At 36.6% G+C, this 21,560-nt stretch overlaps 1 protein-coding gene across 2 annotated transcripts in view; it reads left to right on the forward strand.

Moving 5' to 3' along the window:
* The window catches only part of P4HA1 (prolyl 4-hydroxylase subunit alpha 1), an 82,401-nt gene that overhangs the window by 19,392 nt on the left and 41,449 nt on the right, over positions 1-21,560 (forward strand). For both annotated transcript variants that reach the window (XM_017663181.3, XM_017663180.3), the window contains exons 4-5: positions 3,437-3,588; positions 5,737-5,874. In XM_017663181.3, the coding sequence (XP_017518670.2) occupies positions 3,437-3,588; positions 5,737-5,874 (290 nt within the window). The remainder of the gene's footprint in view (positions 1-3,436; positions 3,589-5,736; positions 5,875-21,560) is intronic.

Genomic DNA, 21,560 nt, shown 5'->3' on the forward strand with positions numbered 1-21,560 from the left:
TCTGTTTCTATAATTGTGACTTTAGACTATTCATTTGAGCTTGTTCTTCCTTCTTTAAATATGCGTGGATTGCTATATACTTTCCTCTTAAGTCTCCTTTTGCTGCATCCCACAGAAGTTGGGGCTTTGTGTTGTTTTCATTTGTTTCCATATATTGCTTGATCTCTATTTTAATTTGGTCATTGATCCATTGATTATTTAGGAGCATGTTGTTAAGCCTCCATGTATTTGTGGGCCTTTTGCTTTCTTTGTACAGTTTATTTCTAGTTTTATACCCTTGTGGTCTGAAAAGTTGGTTGGTGGAATTTCAATCTTTTTGAATTTACTGAGGCTCTTTTTGTGGCCCAGTATGTGGTCTATTCTGGAGAATGTTCCATGTGCACTTGAGAAGAATGTGTATCCTGTTGCTTTTGGATGTAGAGTTCTATAGATGTCTATTAGGTCCATCTGTTCTAGTGTGTTGTTCAGTGCCTCTGTGTCCTTACTTATTTTCTGTCTGGTGGATCTGTCCTTTGGAGTGAGTGGTGTGTTGAAGTCTCCTAGAACGAATGCATTGCGTTCTATTTCCTCCTTTATTTCTGTTAGTATTTGTTTCACATATGTTGGTGTTCCTGTATTGGGTACATATACATTTATAATGGTTATATCTTCTTGTTGGACTGCCCCCTTTATCATTATGTAATGTCCTTCTTTATCTCTTCTAACTTTCTTTGTTTTGAAGTCTATTTTGTGTGATACAAATACTGCAACACCTGCTTTTTTCTCTCTGTTGTTTGCATGAAATATCTTTTTCTATCCCTTGACTTTTAGTCTGGCATGTCTTTGGGTTTGAGGTGACTCACTTGTAAGCAGCATATAGATGGGTCTTGCTTTTCTATCCATTTTATTACTCCCTGTCTTTTGATTGTTGCATTCAGTCCATTTACATTTAGGGTGATTATTGAAAGAAATTACATTAGGGTGATTATTGTACTTATTGCCATTGTAGGCTTCAGATTCGTGGTTACCAAAGGTTCAAGTTTAGCCTCTTTAGTATCTTACTGTCTAATTTAACTCACTTATTGAGCTATTATAAACACTGTCTGATGATTCTTTGTTTCTTTCCCTTCTTATTCCTCCTCCTTCATTCTTTATATGTTAGTGTTTTATTTTGTGCTCTTTTGTGTTTCCTTTGCTTGTTTTTGTGGATAGTTGACTTTATTTTTTGCCTTTAGTTAGTATTTGGTTGGTCTAATTTCTTTGCTGTCATTTTATTTTCTCTGGTGACATCTATTTAGGCTCAGGAGTGCTTCCATCTAGAGCAGTCCCTCTAGAATACCCTGTAGAGGTGGTTTGTGGGAGGCAAATTCCCTCAACTTTTGCTTGTCTGGAAATTGTTTAATCTCTCCTGCATATTTAAATGATAATCATGCTGGGTACAGTATTCTTGGTTCAAGGCCCTTCTGTTTCATTGCATTAAGTATATCATGCCATTCTGTTCTGGCCTGTAAGGTTTCTGTTGAGAAGTCTGATGATAGCCTGATGGGTTTTCCTTTGTAGGTGACCTTTTTTCTCTCTCTGGCTACCTTTAGTACTCTGTCCTTGTCCTTGATCTTTGCCATTTTAATTATTATATGTCTTGGTGTTGTCCTCCTTGGGTCCCTTCTGTTGGCAGTTCTGTGTACTTCCATGGTCTGAATGATTATTTCCTCCACCAGTTTGGGGAAGTTTTCAGCAATTATTTCTTCAAATACACTTTCTATCCTTTTTTTCTCTCTCTACTTCTTCTGGTACCCCTATAATGCAGATATTGTTCCATTCGGATTGGTCACACAGTTCTCTTAATATTCTTTCATTCCTGGAGATCATTTTATCTCTCTCTGCGTCAGCTTCTCTGTGTTGCTGTTCTCTGATTTCTATTCCATTAACAGCTTCTTGCACCTCATCCATTCTGCTTTTAAGTCCTTCCAGAGATTGTTTTATGTCTGTATTCTCCCTCCCAACCTTATCCGTTAGCTCTTGTATTTTTCTCTGCAGCTCCATCAGCATGATTATAACCTTTATTTTGAATTCTTTTCCAGGAAGATTGGTTAAATCTATCTCCCCAGGTTCCCTCTCAGGAGATGTCTGGGTCATTCTTGTTTGTATCAAATTCTTCTGCCTTTTCATGGCAATAGAGGTAGTCATAGGCAGTTGGTGCATGTGTCAGATGGGAGAACAAAGTCCCTGCTTGCCTGTCACCTCCCCTTCCTGTGACAATGGCGACCCTTAGCGGCTTGTGCTGGGAACCTGCACACTGACGGGGCCTCTGAGTCTGGCCTGGGCAGCTGCAGAGGAGGCTCTGTGCGGCTGCTGTGGGTGTGGCTGGTCTCAGGCTGCTGCCTCGCTCTGTCGGGGCTGCATCAGAGGGGGAACAGGCAGGAGGCTGTTTTCGCTGTGAAGGGCCTCCAAGCTGCGCTGCTGCCCAGGGGATTAGGGTACCTGGAGTTCCCCTGGATTCCCAGCTGCTGAGCTGAGTGTGCCGGAACTCTTCTGTCCAGCTGTGAGGCTCCTGTCCATTTAAGACTTCAAAAAGCACTAACTTTTCTTTTTTCCCAGGGGCATTGGCTGCGGGGACCCGCTTGCAGGTTTTGCTGTTCCGTTTCCCTGATATCCAGCACCCCACGCACTGTGTGTCTGCGCTCCCGGTGCAGATGGCTAGGGCTGGGTATTTAGCAGTCCTGGGCTCCCTCTCCCTCCCTGCTCCAACTCCTTTCCTCCTGCTGGGGAGTTGTGGTGGGGGGTGCACTTGGGTCCCACTGTGCAGCGGCTTGTATCTTATTCCCTTCATGAGGCGCTGGATTCTTGCAGGTGTAGATATAGCCTGGCTGTTGTACTGTATCTTCTGATCTCTCTTTTGGGTATAGTTGTATTTGTTGTATTTTCAAAAATATATATGGCTTTGGGAGGAGATTTCCTCTGCCGTACTCACACCCCCATCTTGGGCCCCCCTTTTTTAAAAAATTTTAAATGTAGTTTTAGGTACTGATTATAAAATTCTGGTGTAAGTTTGATTTAAATGAACGTGTTACTAAATTGGGAGTTTTTCTAATTTGTACTTTGTAATAGTCAATTATTAGGCTTTACAGAAATGAATTTTTCCTTAATTTCATAGGAGAAAATGAATTTTTAAACTCTTACTAGAGGGCTCCAACCACAACTTTTACTAAGATAGGTTCCATTTACTGTAAACCATTTGGGAAAAACAAAACTAAAAAAATCTTGCACTTATATTTTGATTCTGTCAATTAGATCTTATCCATAAGAAAATCTTGACTTTTAAAAAAAACCTTGTAATTTTACCTTAAAAAGAATTTTTAGATACGGTTTACTCAAGAGGCTCTTATCTAATCTTTGTGTTTTTTTCTGTATGTGTTTTGTCTTCATGTTTTTTGTCATTTATGTCTCACATATATAGATGGGCAGAGAAGTTAGATCGGCTAACCATCACAGCAACAAAAGATCCAGAAGGATTTGTTGGGCACCCTGTAAATGCATTCAAGTTAATGAAACGTTTGAACACTGAGTGGAGTGAGTTGGAGAATCTGGTCCTTAAGGATATGTCAGATGGTAAGAGCAACATTGCTATCACCTGTAGAAATCCAAAGGTGCTTACTAAATTCAGTTTTCAGGACATCAAAGTCTTCAATGTTGTAATTGAATTATTGCTGGGTATGTTTGGTTTGACTACATTATTTAGTATAGATTCTGAATTCCTTGATTTAAAAAGAAAAGATGAATAAGAACTGGAAACAAAGAAATAAAGATTTATTGTAAAAAAAAAGGTAATTTCTGCTACTGGTGACAAAGATGGTGCTTTTTGCTTTGAAATCTACAAAAGTGAGTTATTTAGCATATACCTTCATTTCTGAGGATACATTTTCATTTTAGGATTATCTTCAGACTTCAGAAATTTATGGGTAACGTTTATCTTCTAATCAGTTTTTAATGTATTGTGAGTGGTAGTGTAAGGGAAAGTGTTAGCTGTGTTCTATACAGTATTTTGAAGCTTAAGATTTTTTTACTTAATGTAGACAATAAATTTAAAAGTTGAGGCTGCAAAAGTAATAATGTCCTACTTGAAACAATCAATTTGAAGTTAAGAGTATTGAGGTGTTTTAGATATTTTAGTAACAGATACAGAAACTAAGCCTGGAGTTAAAGGAAGTAAAGGAATTATGCTTAGTACATAGTCAAATATTTGTTGAATGACTGAAGGTGGCAAAAAAAAAAAAGGGGAGAAAGAGGGAGAGAACTAAGCTAGCTGTTCAGATGAAATACTCCAAGGATACTTAGAAGCGTTTGTGAAGCAGTAAACTAAATTATGTGTAGGACAGGAAACTTTGAAAAGAAAAATTAAGGCAAGCACTTGTGAATACTTCTTCACAATAAGAGGGAAATACCTATGATTATTTGCTCTCTTATCTAACACCATGAGAACATTTCTGTGGTCATGTATATGTATGTATATACGTATGTGTACACTCACGTATATTTATTTACTGTTTAAAAATTCTCAAGTAATGACCTATGTGACCTAAGTTCTTTTATAAGGTAAACCTTGAGTCTTTGATGTTTTCACCTGTGGTAGCCATCCAATATATATGCTATAATACATATATTTTTTTCTCTTAGGATTTAAGCAAGTTCCTGGATTTTGTTTTGGGTCATGAAGAAATGACAGTCTTCTGTAAAACTTGCTTGTAAAATTCCATGTGGATATTGTGATTAAGAGTTGGTTTTAGAACTAAGATATGCTTGATATGAACTTTAGTCCTTTTCCAGCTAGTTGTTCATTTGTTCCCATTACATTACATTCCCATTAACATGACAGTGCCTGGCCTTTTACTGCTCAAAATGTTCATAGTTGATTATAAGTAAATTAGAGGTAAGGGAAGTCTCATATCTAACTTTTATTTGCAAATGAAGATCTATAATATTGTTTAAATTTTAAATAACTTGTTGTTTTTTGTTGTTTTGGTTCCTTGAGTATCATCCATTCTCCTTAGAGGTTTTAGTTATTAGTAATTAGTTTTTTAAATTTTTACTACATTAATATATTTACTTTATTATGTAAAACCTTTTAAAATTAAGATCAGGTTTTATATAGAACTTGATTGATGAACACTATATTCAGTGATTTAACAAAGTATTTTAATGAACTAGCTTACCTAATAATCTTAAAAATGTAATTAATATCTCTTCTTTACCCTCAAAGAATTCCACCAAACTTTACATATTTACATAGTTATATAGTATGGAACATTGAAGAAGAAAACAGAACTTTATTTAAAAGCATACATTTTACTTAACATCTGTTATCTGAAAGTGTACTTAGTTGCCAATAAATGTCATTTTCAAATCCACAAATCTGTTCTTTTATTAAGCTTAGTAGAGAGCTATATTGTGTAACTAAAAATTCAGTTATTGTGTTAGTTGATCTTACTAATAAAAATATAATTTATATAATGACCTCAGATTACTTAAGCAACATTAGAAATGATTTGGGAAGATTGAACAAGTTTAGAGGTATGTCAAGTCTCTTTCAGTGTATTTAATTTTTTCTTGCTGAACATTTGCAACCTTCGTGTTATGATGCAAAATTATAATAAAATAGATTTTGAAAAATCTTTGTAAAAACTGTATTGAAAGTCTATGAGGTTCTAGAGTCTGTTTTTGTTTTTTTTTTGTTTTTTGTTTTTGTTTTCCTATTTCAAGGCTTTATCTCTAACCTAACCATTCAGAGACAGTACTTCCCTAATGATGAAGATCAGGTTGGGGCAGCCAAAGCTCTGTTGCGTCTCCAGGACACCTACAATTTGGATACAGATACCATCTCAAAGGGTAATCTTCCTGGTAAGAATTCTTATAGTCTGTGAAACACCTCTGTTAATGTTAACATAAAAAGAGTTCTGTATTTTAAGATTTTTAACTTTAGTTTGTTTCAAGCCTTTGAGGATAAAACAACCCTCCCTTTCTATAGGAAGCTTCTAGCTTGTTACATGAAAACTTATCATTATAGGGACTAACATAAGTAAGCAATTTTAATGTTTAAGAAAAAAATCATTTTTCCAAATGTCTTCTTTAGAACACCCAATGTTTACATATAAAGTTATTAAGGAAATTGATAATCAAAGCTTATATGTTCAATAACTTAAAAAACCAAGACATACTGCGTATGCACAGATTTTTAAAGTATTCTACAGTGTGGAACATCCTGCTTTATGATCTACTTTTTACAAAATCCTGTTTTTCGTTTTTTTATTAAGGTATCATTGATATACAATCTTATGCTCAGGTTTCACATGAGCAATATTGTGGTTACTATATTCCCCCCTATTATCAAGTCCCCACCACATACCCCATTACAGTCACTGTCCATCAGCATAGTAATATGTTATAGAGCCACTACTTGTTTCCTCTGTGCTATACTTCCTTCCCTGTGTGCCCCCTGTATTATGTGTGCTAATCATAATACCCCTTAATCCCTTATTCCTCCCTTCCCACCTACCCTCCCCAACCTCTTTCCCTTTGGTAACCGCTAGTCCATTCTTGGGTTCTGTGAGTCTGCTGCTGTTTTATTCCTTCAGTTTTTGTCCTGTTTTGTTTTTTAAGTTACAGCTGACTCTTAATTTACCTTGAATTTATTCAAAAAACATAACAAAACCGTCTTAACCAGTTTTAAATGTGCAGTTCAGTGCCATTAAATGCATTCACATTGTATAATGAAGAAAAAAATATATTCTACATAAGCAAATAGGAAAGATAAACTGGGATGCAGTTCATAATTCATTCTATACAAAAGGCAAATTTCCCTTTAAGGAGTTCCTATATATCAATAAGAAAAACACCAAGAATCTAATGGAACAAGTGTATGAAAGAGATAAGAAAACTTCACAGAAAAGGAAATAAAACTGGTCTTTAAACACATGAAAAAAATGGTCAACCCCACTTTAATAAAAGAAATAAAGTAATTGTGAGTTGCCATTTTCATGATCACAAAGATCAATCACAGAGTTTACCATACTTTTTAGGGAGATGTTATCAAATTGTATTATTTTTGCCAAAAATGCTGAAAATGAATCTAAGTTTACAGTTTACCATACTTTTTAGGGAGATGTTATCAAATTGTATTATTTTTGCCAAAAATGCTGAAAATGAATCTAAGTTTACAGGAAATGAATTGAGAAACAAACAGCATGAGGGAAAAAAAAGACAAATCCAAAAGATAGAGAGATTCTATATAACTGGCCTGATGTCTTTGACAAATTAGTGTCATAGAAAAAAAAATGTGTTGAAAAAACATACTTTTCCACTGGATGGTCTTAGCACCCTAATCAAAAATCATTTGCCCATGTAAGTGAGGGTTTATTTCTAGGCTGTTCTGTTCAATTGGTCTGTATGTCTGTCTTTATACCAGTACCACACTGTTTTGATGACTACTTATGTCGTAAGTTTTGAAACCAGGAAGTATTAGTCCTCCAGTTTTGTTTTTCTTTTTTAATATTATTTTGGCTATTCAGTGTCCCTTGAGAATGAACTTGAAATCCAAGAAAGGCACCATTATTGGTACATACATGATATTAAACTCTTGTGTTTGATCCTTGTGATCATAAAAATGGCATCTCATTTGCACTTTATGTGTGCTAATCATAATGCCCCTTTTCCCCCCTTATCCCTTCCTTCCCACCCATCCTACCCAGTCCCTTTCCCTTTGGTAACTGTTAGTCCATTCTTGGGTTCTGTGAGTCTGCTGACAGAGCATGCAAGGTGTGTACCAGGTTTTTCTCTGCAGCATTACTCTCTATGTGCTTAACTTATATTGTGAAAAATTTCAAATATGTAAAAAAGTAGATTAGCATATTGAGTATCACATCATCTAGTTTTAGCAATAGTTGACCTGTCCAGTTTGCTTCATCCAGTCTTGTTAGTTGAAATATTTTCAAGTAAATTCCAGACATCATGACATTTTACTCCTAAATACTGAAACATACAAATAAAAAATACAGCATTTTCCTGCATAACTGCAATACTTCATTACATCTAGCAAGTGTGTGTTAATAGCATTAAATATAATTCCTTAATTCATTTTCTGCCCAGTCTCCATTTAACATTTCTCAATATTCCCAAAATATATTTAGTAGCTGGTTTGTTCAAACCATACTCCAAAGACTACATACTGCATTTGGTTGTCTAAATTAAATGTAAGAAATAAAATGAGGTGCCACTGAAAAGTTCTAAACAGAGAAGTTAATATGATTTTGATTTTAGAAGTATCATTGTGGCTGTAGAATGGAAATTGGATTGAGATCTGAGGATAAGGCAAAGAGATCAGGGAGGCTGTTACAAAAATGTAAGTAAGATGATAGTGGTAGCTAGTGGGCATGGAGAGAAGTGGATAGGTTATCAGGCTTCATATGAGGTGGAATGGTAGAATTTGATGATGGACTTGATATGTGTTTCTGATTTGACAAGTAGATGAGTTCCATTCAGCAAAACAACACAAAAGAAGCTAATATGGATAGTAAATTGAGTTTACTATATTTCCTTAAAAGGATTCCTTTTATAATTAAAAAATTTTTTAATAGAATACAATATTCTATTCATTTCAGATATACAACATAATGATTTCATGTTTATATATTTTATGAAATGCTCACCATAAGTGTAGTTACCATACAAAGTTGTTATATTATTATTGACTGTATTCCCTATATTGTACTTTTCATCCCCTGACTTATTTTAAAATTGAAAGTTTAAACCTCTTTATTGCCTTCATCTATGTCTTCCATCCCTCCACCCCTCACCTATGTCTACCACCAGTTTGTTCTCTGTATTTGAGTCTATTTCTGTTTTGTTTTTGTTTTTTAGATTCCACATATAAATGAAATCATATGGTATTTGCCTTTCTCTGCTGATTTATGTCAGGTATTAGCATAATACCTTCTGTGTCTTCTGTCACAAATGGAAAGATTTCATTTTTTTGGCTGAGTAATATTCCATTGTGTATATGTACAACATCTTTATCCATTCAGCTGTTGGTGGACACTTAGGTTGCTTCCATATCTTGGCTATTTTAAATAATGCTGCAGTAAACATAAGAGTGTGTATATATTTTTGAATGAGTGATTTTTTTTTTCTTTGGGTAAATTCCCAGAAGTAGAATTGCTGAATTATATGGTATTTGTATTTTTAGTTTTTTGAAGAAACTCCATACTTTCTCTGTAGTGGCTGTACCAGTTTACATTCCCATCAACAGTGCATAAGGGCTCACTTTTCTCCACATCCTTGCCAACTTTTGTTATTTCTAATCTTTTGGATAGTAGCCATTCTAGCTGGTGTAAGGTATTACCTCATTGTGATTTTGATTTGCATTTATTTCCCTGATGATTAATGATGTTGAACATCTCTTCATGTACCTGTTGGCCATCTGTATATCATCTTTGGAAAAAAGTCTATTCAGGTCCCCTGCCCTTTTTTAAAAATTGAATTATTTGGGGTGTTTTTTGGTGTTTATTTCATTTTAGATATTAGCCTCTTATTGGACATATCATTTGCAAATATATTCTCACAATAAGTTGATTACCTTTTCATTTTGTTGATTTCTGTGTAGAAGATTTTTAGTTTAATGTAGTCCCAATTGTTAATTTTTGCTTTAGTATCCTTTGCCTGGAGAGACATATCGAGAAAAAAATGGCTAATGTCAATATTCAAGAGTTTATGGCCTCTATTTTCTTTTAGTTTTATGGTTGAAGATCTTATATTTAGGTCTTTAATACATTTTGAATTGTGTATGGTGTAAGACAACGATCCAGTTTTGTTCTTTTGCATCTGGCTCTCCAATTATCCCAACACAATTTATCAAAGATACTGTCTTTTCCTCATTGTATATTCTTGCCTCCTTTGTCATAGCTTATTTGACAGTATATGCATGGGTTTATTTCTGGACTCTCTTGTTTTGTTCCATTGATCTATGTGTTGATTTTTGTACCAGTATCACACTGCTTTGATTCCGGTGGCTTGTATAGTTTACTATATTTCTTTTTGTTTTAAAAAGTTCGTCTTCCCATCGAAATGGTATTGAGTATTATTTAATCTGGTTTTGCTGTGTTTAGTCTTAAGAAACTCATTGGGTTCACTTTAATACCTAGCCTTTAATCTAGAAATCAGTTGGTAAGACTCTCATAGGGCATGGCTGAAAAGAAAGCACTGAGGCTTGTGTACAATTGACCCTTGAATAGTGTATGTGTGAACTGCATGGGTCCACTTACATGTGGATTTTCTTCAATAAATACACTGGAAAGGTTTTTTGAGATTTGTGACAATTAGAAAAAACATTTTCTTGTCTCTAGTTTTATTATAAAAATACAATATATAATACAAATAACATAATGTGTTAATCAATTGTTTACATTACCAGGAAGGCTTCCAGTCAAACAGTAGGCTATTAGTGAGTAGTTGAGTTTTGGGGAATCAAAAGTTACAAATTTTTGACTATGAGGGGTTGGTGCCCCAACTCCCTAGTTGTTCAAGGATCAAATGTAATTATTTTTCATTGTGGCAGTATTCATTCTTTCTTATGCACTTATCTCTTTATTGACTTCTCTTATTCAAGTCACTGTTCTGGGCTAGTTCTTAATGAATTTTCATATCATGCAAATTCCCTATAAGTAGAGTGAGTGAATTTCCTATGTATATTTATATCCTATACTTGATACAAATAACACTGTAGTGAACTAATAAATATATTTTTTATTAAGGTATTATTGATATACACTGTTATGTAGGTTTCATATGAAAAAACAATGTGGTTACTGCCTTCACCCATATTATGAAGTCACCACCTGTACCCCATTGCGGTCACTGTCCATCAGTGTACTAAGATGCCGCAGAGTAACTACTTGTCTTCCTGTGCTGTACTGTCTTCTCCGTACCCTCACACCATGTTTGCCAATCATAATACCCCTCAATCCCCTTCTCCCTTTCTCCCCACCCACTCTCCCCTTTGGTAACCACTAGTCCCTTCTGGAGTCTGTGAGTCTGTTGCTGTTCTGGTCCTTCAGTTTTGCTTTGCTGTTATACTCCACAAATAAGGGAAATCATTTGGTACTTGTCTTTCTCCTCCTGGCTCATTTCACTGGGCATAAATAATATCTTCTAGCTCCATCCATGTTGTTGCAAATGGTAGGATTTGTTTCTTTCTTATGGATGAATAGTATTCCATGTGTATATGTACCACATCTTCTTTATCCATTCATCTACTGATGGGCACTTAGGTTGCTTCCATATCTTGGCTATTATAAATAATGCTGCAATAAACATAGGGGTGCATATGTCTTTTTGAATCTGAGAAATTATACTCTTTGGGTAAATTCCTAAGAGCGGAATTCCTGGGTCAAATGGTATTTCTATTTTTTTTTTGGTATCATTAATCTACAATTACATGAGCAACATTATGTTTACTAGACTCCCCCTATCATCAAATCCCCCCCACATACCCCATTACAGTCCCTGTTCATCAGCATAGTGAGATGCTATAGAATCACTACATTATGTCTGCTAATAGTAATGCCCCCTTTTTTTATCCCTTATCCCTCCCCACCTGTCCTCCCTAGTCCCTTTCCCTGTGGTAACTGTTAGTCCATTCCTTGGTTCTGTGAGGCTGCTGCTGTTTTGTTGCTTCAGTTTTTTTCTTTGTTCTTATATTCTACCGATGAGTGAAATCATTTGATACTTGTCTTTTTCTGCCTGGTTTATTTCACTGAGCATAACACACTCTAGCTCTGTCCATGTTGTTGCAAATGGCAGGATTTGTTTTCTTCTTATGGCTGAATAATATTCCATTGTGTATATATACACAACATCTTCTTTATCCATTCATCTACTGATGGACACTTAGGTTGCTTCCATTTCTTGGCTATTGTAAATAGTGCTGCAATAAAGTATTTCTATTTTTAGTTTTATGAGGAACCTCCATTTTGCTTTTCACAATGGTTGAACTAGCTTACATTCCCACCAGCAGTGAAGGATGGTCGCTTTTCTCCCCATCCTCGCTAGCATTTGTTGTTCTGAGTCTTTTTGATACTGGCCGTCCTAACTGGTGTGAGGTGATATCTCATTGTGGTTTTTTATTTACATTTACCTGATAACTAGTGATGTGGAGGATCTTTTCATGTGCTTGTTGGCCATCTGAATTCCTTCTTTGCAGAATTGTCTGTTCATATCTTCTGCCCATTTTTTAATCAGGTTATTTGCTTTTTGGTTGTTGAGGAGTGTGAGTTCTTTATATATTTTGGATGTTAACCCCTTGTTGGATATATCATTCACAAATATATTCTCCCATACTGTAGGATGCCGTTTTGTTCTGCTGATGGTGTCCTTTGCTGTACAGAAGCTTTTTAGTTTGATGTAATCCTGTGTGTTCATTTTTGCTTTTGTTTCCCTTCATGGAGGAGATGCGTTCAGGAAAAAGTTGCTCATGTTTATATTTAGGAGATTTTTGCCTATGTTGTCTTCTAAGAGTTTTATGGTTTCATGACATATATTCAGGTCTTTGATCCATCTCGAGTTTACTTTTGTGTATGGGGTTAGACTGTAATCCAGTTTCATTCTCTCGCATGTAGGTGTCCAGTTTTGCCAACACCAGTTTTTGAAGAGGCTGTCATTTCCTCATTGTATGTCCATGGCTCCTTTATCATATATTAATTGATCGTACATGGTTGGGTTTATATCTGGGCTCTCTAGTCTGTTCCATTGGTCTATGGGTCTGTTCTTGTGCCAGTACCAAATTGTGTTGATTACTATAGCTTTGTAGTAGACCTTGAAGTTGGGGAGCATAATCCCCCCAGCTTTATTCTTCCTTCTCAGGATTGCTTTGGCTATTTGGGGTCTTTTGTGATTCCATATGAATTTTAGAACTATTTGTTCTAGTTCACTGAAGAATGATGTTGGTACTTTGATAGGGATTGTATTGAATCTGTAGATTGCTTTAGGAGGGATGGCCATTTAACAATATTAATTCTTCCTATCTGTGAGCACAGGATGTGGTTCCATTTATTGGTATCTTCTTTAATTTCTCTCATGAGTATCATGTAGTTTTCAGAGTATAGGTCTTTCACTTCCTTGGTTAGATCTCTTCCTAGATATTTTATTCCTTTTGATGCAATTGTGAATGGAATTGTTTCCCTCATTTCTCTTTCTGCTAGTTCGTTGTTAGTGTATAGGAATACAACAGATTTCTGTGTATTAATTTTGTATCCTGCAACTTTGCTGAATTCAGTTACTAGATCTAGTAGTTTTGGAGTGGATTCTTTAGGGTTTTTTTTTATGTAGAATATGTCATCTGCAAACAGTAACAGTATAACTTCTTCTTTACAAATCTGGAAGCCTTTTATTTGTTTTGTCTGATTGCCATGGTGAGGACCTTCAGAACTATGTTGAATAAAAGTGGGGAAAGTGGGCATCCTTGTCTTGTTCCCAATCTTAAAGGAAAGGCTTTCAGCTTCTCGCTGTTCAGTATGATGTTGGCTGTGGGTTTGTCATATATGGCCTTTATTCTGTTGAGGTACTTGCCCTCTATACCCATTTTGTTAAGAGTTTTTATCATGAATGCTTGTTGAATTTTGTAGAATGCTTTTTCAGCATCTATAGAGATGATCATGTGGTTTTTGTCCCTTTTTTGTTGATGTGGTAGATGATGTTGATGACTTTTCTAAAATTGTACCATCCTTGTATCCCTGGAATAAATCCTACTTGGTCATGATGAATGATCTTTTTGATGTATTTTTGAATTCGGTTTGCTAATATGTTGTTGAGTATTTTTGCATCTATGTTCCTCAGGGATATTGGTCTGTAATTATCTTTTTTTGTGGTGTCTTTGCCTCGTTTTGGTATTAGAGTGATGCTTGCCTTGTAGAATGAGTTTGGAAGTATTCCCTCTTACTCTACTTTTTGGAAAACTTTGAGGAGGATGGGTATTAGGTCTTCATTAAATGTTTGATAAAATTCAGCAGTGAAGCCATCTGGTCCAGGAGTTTTGTTCTCAGGTAGTTTTTTGATTACCAATTCAATTTCATTGCTGGTAATTGGTCTGTTCAGATTTTCTGTTTCTTTCTGGGTCAGCCTTGGAAGGTTGTATTTTTCTGAAATGTGGTCCCCTTCTAGGTTATCCAGTTTGTTAAAATATAATTTTTCATAGTATTCTCTAATAATTCTTAGCATTTCTGTGGTGTCTGTAGTGATTTTTCCTTTCTCATTTCTGATTGTTTATGTGTATAGTCTCTCTTTTTTTTCTTGATAAGTCTGGCTAGGGATTTATCTATTTTGTTTATTTTCTTGAAGAACCAGCTCCTGCTTTCATTGATTCTTTCTATTGTTTTATTCTTGATTTTATATATTTTTACTCTAATGTTTATTATGTCTTTCCTTCTACTGACTTTGGGCCTCATTTGTTCTTCCTTTTCTAGTATCATTAATTGTGAGTTTAGACTGTTCATTTGGGATTGTTTGTCTTTCCTGAGGTAAGCCTGTATTGCAATATACTTCCCTCTTAGCATGGCCTTCTCTGCATCGCGCAGATTTTGCAGTGTTGAATTATTGTTGTCATTTGTCTCCATCTGTTATTGCTTGATCTCTGTTTTTATTTGGTCATTGATCCATTGGTTATTTAGGAGCATATTGTTAAGCCTCCATATGTTTGTGGGATTTTTCATTTTCTTTGTATAATTTATTTCTAGTTTCATACCTTTGTGGTCTGAGTAGCTGGTTGGTACAATTTCAGTTTTTTTCAATTTACTGAGGTTCTTTTTGTGGCCTAGTATATGATCTATTCTTGAAAATGTTCCATGTGCAGTTGAGAAGAATGTGTGTCCTGCCACTTTTGGATGTAGAGTTCTGTAGATGTCTGTTAGGTCCATTTGTTCTAATGTATTGTTTAATCCTCTGTCTCCTTAGTTATCTTCTGTCTTGGTTTATTTGTCCTTTAGAGTGAGTGTAGTGTTAAAGTCTCCTAGAATGAATGCAGTGCATTCTATTTCCCCTTTTAATTCTGTTAGTATTTGTTTCATATATGTAGTTGCTCCTGTGTTGGGTGCATAGATATTTATAATGGTTATATCTTTCTATTGGACCCCTTTATCATTATGTAATGTCATTCTTTGTCTCTTGTGACTGTCTTTGTTTTGAAGTCTATTTTGTATAATACAAGTACTGCAACTCCTGCTTTGTTCTCCCTATTAATTGCATGAAATATCTTTTTCCATTCCTTCACATTTAGTCTGTGTATGTCTTTGGGTGTGAAGTGAGTCTCCTGTAAGCAGCATATAGATGGGTCTTGTTTTTTATCCATTCAGTGATTCTAAGTCTTTTGATTGGTGCATTCAGACCATTTACACTTAGGATGATTGTCTATAAGTATGTACTTATTGCCATTGCAGGCTTTAGATTTGTGTTTCCCAAAGGGTCAAGGGTAACTTTGTTACTATCTAAGAGTCTAACTTAACACAGTATGCTATTACAAATACAACCTTAAGGGTTCTTTTTTTTTCCCTCTTTTTTATTACTCCTCCATTCTTCTTATATTAGGTATCATATTTTGTACTCTTTGTCTATCCTTTGACTGACTGTGGGTAGTTGATTAAATTTTGCATTTGCTTAGTGATGAACTGTTCTATTTTCTTTACTGTGGTTTTATTACCTCTGGTGACAGCTATTTAGCCGTAAGAACACTTCCATCTATAGCAGTCTCTCCAAAATATACTATAGAGATGGTTTGTGTGAGGTAAATTCTCTCAGCTTTTGCTTATCTGAAAATTGTGTAACCCATACTTTAAATTTAAATGATAATATTGCTGATTAGAATATTCTTTGTTCAAGGCCCTTCTGCTTCATTGCATTAAATATATCATGCTACTCCCTTCTGGCCTATAAGGTTTCTGCTGATAAGTCTGATGGTAGCCTGATGGGTTTTCCTTTGTATGTGATCTTTTTTCTCTCTCTAGCTGCTTTTAAAAGTCTGTCCTTATCCTTAATCTTTGCCATTTTAATTATTATATGTCTTGTTGTTGTCTTCCTTGGGTCCCTTCTCTTGGGTCACCAAGTCCCTCCCACATACCCCATTACAGTGTCTGTCCATCAGTATAGTGAGATGCTGTAGAGTCACTACTTGTCTTCTCTGTGTTGTATAGCCCTCCCCATGCCCCCCCTCATTATACATGCTAATCATAATGCCCCTTTTCTCCCCCCCAGCGTTATCCCTCCCTTCCCACCCATCCTCCCCAGTCCCTTTCTCTTTGGTAACTGTTAGTCCATTCTTGGTTTCTGTGAGTCTGCTGCTGTTTTGCTCCTTCAGTTTTTTCTTTATACTTATACTCCACAGAAGAGTGAAATCATTTGATACTTGTCTTTCTCTGCCTGACTTATTTCACTGAGCATAATACCCTCTAGCTCAATCCATGTTGTTGCAAATAGTAGGATTTGTTTTCTTCTATGTTTATGATTTTTATTTTGAAATCTCTTTCAGGAAGATTTATTCAGTTTCACTTGGGCCTTTTTCTGGCATTTGTGAGATTTTTGTTTGAACCAGGTTCCTTTGATGTTTCATAGTTGTATGTGGCACCCTCTAGTGCCCAGAAGCTCTACTCTCTGGAACTGCTCAGCCCCTGGAGCTATGTCGGGGGTCGCAGGGGAGTGGGGCTGGTGCCTGGGGGGGGAGGAAAGAGCTGTTTCCTGCTTCCCAGCTGTTATGCCTGTCTCCACTGCCAGAATCAGTGGGCTGAACACATAGGTGTAAACCTCTATGCTTTACGTTTGTAGTTGATGCAAGGGCAGGGGCTGCCAGTTTGTGAACCAGGTGTAGGCTGGCCAGGAGGAAGGCACAGTAGGCTGTGTATCATGGTGGGGGACCTTTGAGCTGCATTTCCAGCCAGGGGGATGGAGTGCCTGTAGCTCCTGAAAGTTCCCAATGTGCTGGGCAGAGTGAGCCTGGACAATTTTGTCTACCTGTTCTTTCTCCTGAGCAGTAAGCTGTGTAATCCTTGCCCCTTTAGCAGCCCTCTCATTGTTAGGAAGTCTCTCAGACTGCCCACCTGTCTTTTGTCCCAGATTAGCCATATGTGGATCCGTTTACCACAAGTAGCTGGAATCTCAGTCTCTCCAGGTATTCTGCCTGTCAGCTTTCCAACCACACTAATCACCAGAGCACCATGCAATGTAGGTTCGTGCTCCCAAAGCAGATCTCCAGGGTTAGGTGTTCAGCAGTTCCAGGCCTGCACTCCCTGCCCGCTCTTATCTCTCTTCCTCCTGCCAGTGAGCTGGGGTGGGGGAAGGGCTTGGGTCCCACTGGATCATGGCTTTGGTAGTTACTCTGTTCCGTGAGGTCTGTTCTTTTCTCCAGGTGTATGCAGTCTGGGACACCCTCCTTTCCTGTTGCTCTTTCAGGATTAATTGTATTAATTATATTTTCATGTTATATGTAGTTTTAGGATGAGGCCTCTGTCTTACCTCTCACACTGCCATCTTTAATCTGAATTAATAAATAGTTTTTAGGCTTTTTGTTGTTGCTGTTCTCCAAACCATTCTCTGTTGTTAACAGAGAAGGATCCAGAAATACGTTTGAAGGCCCCTTGTGCATCTTCCCTTCCTTAATGACTATTCTGAACTTGGTGTGTATTCTTCCATTCTTTTGTACTTTACGATATGTATTGTATTGTTGTGTTTCTAATTTTTGCAAATAATGTACATACCCTGTCTTTCTGCAACCCTTTTCACTCAGTATTTTTGAAGTAATTCATTCATGCTCATCAGATTCATCTGTTATATGGTATTGTATGATATAATTTGTTGCTATGTCAAACAAGGTTTCCTTGTTTATATCTTCTTGTGCCCATATACACACATGTAAGAGTTTCTCAAGATATAAAACATCAAGGCATATGCTTCAACTTCACTAGATATGGCAGTATGTCCTCCAGACGAGATGCACCAATTACACTCTGATCAGCAATGTGTCAGTTCCCATTTCTTCATATCCCTGCTGCCCTTGCTTTTGTCAGATTTTAAGTTGTAGCAGTTTAGGTGTAAAACAACTGGGGAAGGATGATTCATTTTATTAATTGCCCTAAAACAAAGAAGTCAGAGAAATGCTTATTTTACTGGATTCATATTGATGCCAGGTTAACTCCCTGATTAGTTTTGTCTGTTTCTTCCTCTTTTGGGGGCCTATCTTTTGAAATACTTTGTTGGTATTTTCATGTAGAATCTGTTAAGATATGTTCATTTTGGCATCACTCACTTCTGTAGTTCATATTTACTGTTCTTTTAGTTTCAGTTTGTTCCAAACCCTGATTTGTTGAATAGATCCATATCTTCTAAAGATAATCATGTTTTTTTTAAGCCGTGATATATATTTTTAGAAAATGTCTTAAATACAAAGTTCAATTTACTTCAGGTGGAAGTTGAATGTTCATGCTCTTGGTCACCTGTATCCCTAGCTCTGATAAGTTTATACACCAAGCAGTAGATTCTCCACACATCTCATGAGCTCAGTCAGCTGTGAGTGTACCCTGCTGTCTCAGATGCAAGACAACAGCTTCCCAAGTATATGTGTCTTAAACATTTTTCTCCCATACAAATCAAGTTTGTATCCAGTAAGTGTTCCTTTGAAGTGTAAGAATTTTAACATTAAGTGTCCTATCCACAAAATTTATTTCTTAGTAAATTTTTCAGGTACTGTCATATAATATTATAGTTTATATTGTGATAATAAAGTAAAAGGACTTTTTTTGGGGGTGTTAGTTTACTTTAAATTGGGTCCCTACATTCAGTTTGATATGCTAATATCAGTCATCTACTTCTTTTGAACCAAAGGAATTTACAGTTTATCTTTTCTCTCATTAATTGTATTTGCCATTTCTATGAAAATTTTTTGCATTTTTTTTCTAGCAGTATCACTTTCCTTTATCTCATTTTCCTCATTTTCTTGCCATTTACTTTTTCTTCTCATATGTGCTCTATTTTGGAAACTGCCTTCCATTTCAAATGTTATATCACTTGTTTTTCATTTTTATCTTCTAAGAATCCAATTCCCAGGCATTCTGCTTTTAATAATTGTGAATAGATCAATGGGTAAAATAAATAGAGATGCTTTAACTACAAAAGAAGAATAGCTAAAGATCCTCTACTCTATCTCTATTATGCTTCCAAATAATGTTGCCAGAATATCAAGTCATGTAAAAAATAATACTGGTGCTACCTACATGAAGTAATAGTATACTGTCCCCTTAAGTCTTCTGGATGTCCCTGAGAAAGACATTCCTAATTTCTGCATTGTAAGCTCATCTTAGAATTGTACACCAGTTCTCATAAGTGAAAAATACTGAGTCATAATTTAATACATTTCTTTGGTTTCTGGAATTGCATCATGTTAAAGTATTAATAAATTAGTTTCTTGGTATTCTTTCCTAGAGTGGAATGTGAAATGGACTTTCCCTTACAAGTAACTGCCTGTTGTTGCTTTTAAGATTGTCTCATCTTTAATCTTTGCCATTTTAATAATGTTACGTCTTGGTGTTGTCTCTTGTGGTTCCTTTTGTTAGGGGCTCTCTGTGCTTCCAGGCTATGGGTGTCTGTTTCCTTCCCCATACTGGGAATGCTTTCAGCTATTATTTCTTCAAAGAGACTTTCTACTCCTTTGTCTGTCTCTCCTCCTTCTAGGACCCCTATCATGTGAATATTGTTTCACTTGGAGTTCTCTCAGCTCTCTTACTATCTTCTAATTTTTAGAGATTCTTTTTTCTGTGTTTCTTAGCTTGGTTATTTTCCTGTTCTCTATCTTCTATCACACTGATTCTTTCCTCTAGTTCCAGTAGTCTACTATTTATTCTCTCCATTGTATTTTTCATTTGTTACTGTATTCTTCAGCCCTGAGTGGCTCTTTTTCATATTTTGTATCTCTTTATTGAAGTTCTCACTAATACCATCAGTTCTTTTCCTCAGGTTAGTAAGCATCTTTATGACTATTACTTTGAAATCTTTATCAAGATTGGTGATTCCCATTTAACTTAGCCCTCTTTCTGGTGTCTTACCTTATTCTTTTATTTGAAACATAGTCCTTTGCCTCCTCATTTTGTCTGGGTTTCTGGGTTTCTTCCTTTGTGTTAGATAATCCTAGTCTAGAAGGTAATGGCTTTATGAAGTGGGTGTCCTGTGGTGCCCAGAAGCTCAAGACTCTTTGCTCACCTGTGCCTGGTTCTCCTTTGCAGTCTAGTTTCAGTTGCTGTTGGTGGGCTGTGGGCAGGGCTGCCTTTCTGCCTGTCTGCCAGCAGTGGCTGATCTCTGTCAGCAGAGGCTGAAAGCTTGCCTCTGTGTTTCATTTGTGTGCTGAGAGGCAGTTCTGCTGAGATTCATTGTGGGCAGGGCTGCCCTTTGCTTGCTGGTCAGCAATGGCAACCACTGCTGGGCAGGCCAGTCTGGGCAGGTGTGCTGGGGAGTGCTGTTGTGTAGAGCTGAACTGCCAGTGAGGGGGATGGAGAGTTTAGAGCTGACTTCTCCAAGTGCCCCACCAGTTGGGCTGAGAGAGGGCCGTGAAAGCTGGGAAAACCTCTCTCTAACTGCCAGGCAGCAAAGTTGGTCTGCTGCTGGGCCAAGCAGGCTGGGTGGGTTGGGTGTGCAAGGAGGCATGCTGCTGGGTTGAGCTGCTAGCAAGGAGAATGGAGCATTTGGATCTGGCTTCCCAGAGCACCCAACTAGTTGGCCTGAGGGAGGGCTGCGGAAGGTTGACCACATGCCCTTTCTCTTCCAGAGAGAGTTCCCTCCGACCCCTGCCTCTCTGGCACACTTCCTGCTGCTGGTAAATCTTTCAAACTGCTGCCTCTGTGTGGGTCTCAGAGGGACCAGCGGAACATGCCTGTCTTCCATAAGAGGCCTTTATTGATGGGCATCCAGTTTGCAGTCTTTTGCTGTTATAGAAATAATGCTGCCAGTATCCTTGTACATAGGTTATTTTGTACTTTTGCTAAGTAATTGTTGGGGTACTTTTTCTAGAAGTGATGCCACTGAGTCAGAGTTAATACAAGTGTAATTTTATTAATATTGTACAAATTTCCCTCCACAGTGGTTGTATCATTTTGTTTTTCCACCAGCAATATATGAGTGCCTGTTTCCCAACAGCATCACCAAAAAATGTTGTCAAACTTTGAGATTTTTGCTAATTTAATAGTTCATTTTTATTTAAATTAGATTATAGATTCATAGCTATACCAAATTCTTTATCATTCTTGCATGTCCTTCAGACTTTCCATTTGGAATTATTTTCTTCCTCCTTGAAACATATCCTTTAGAAGTTCTTTCATGTCCTTTGTTTGGCTTGGAACTCTTTTTGCTTCGTGTATCTGAAGTTCCATGTGTTTTACCAGGCAAATTGTCCAGCATTATTTCTGTGCCACATTCTGTTGTCTTATTCTGGAATTCTAAGTAGACATGATTGGACATTCTTATTTTTTCTTTCTTGTCTTTTAACTAGCACTTCATATTTATCCCTTCTCTCT

Source organism: Manis javanica, chromosome 7 (genome assembly GCF_040802235.1).
Source record: "Manis javanica isolate MJ-LG chromosome 7, MJ_LKY, whole genome shotgun sequence".
NCBI classification, from domain to species: Eukaryota; Metazoa; Chordata; class Mammalia; order Pholidota; family Manidae; genus Manis; species Manis javanica.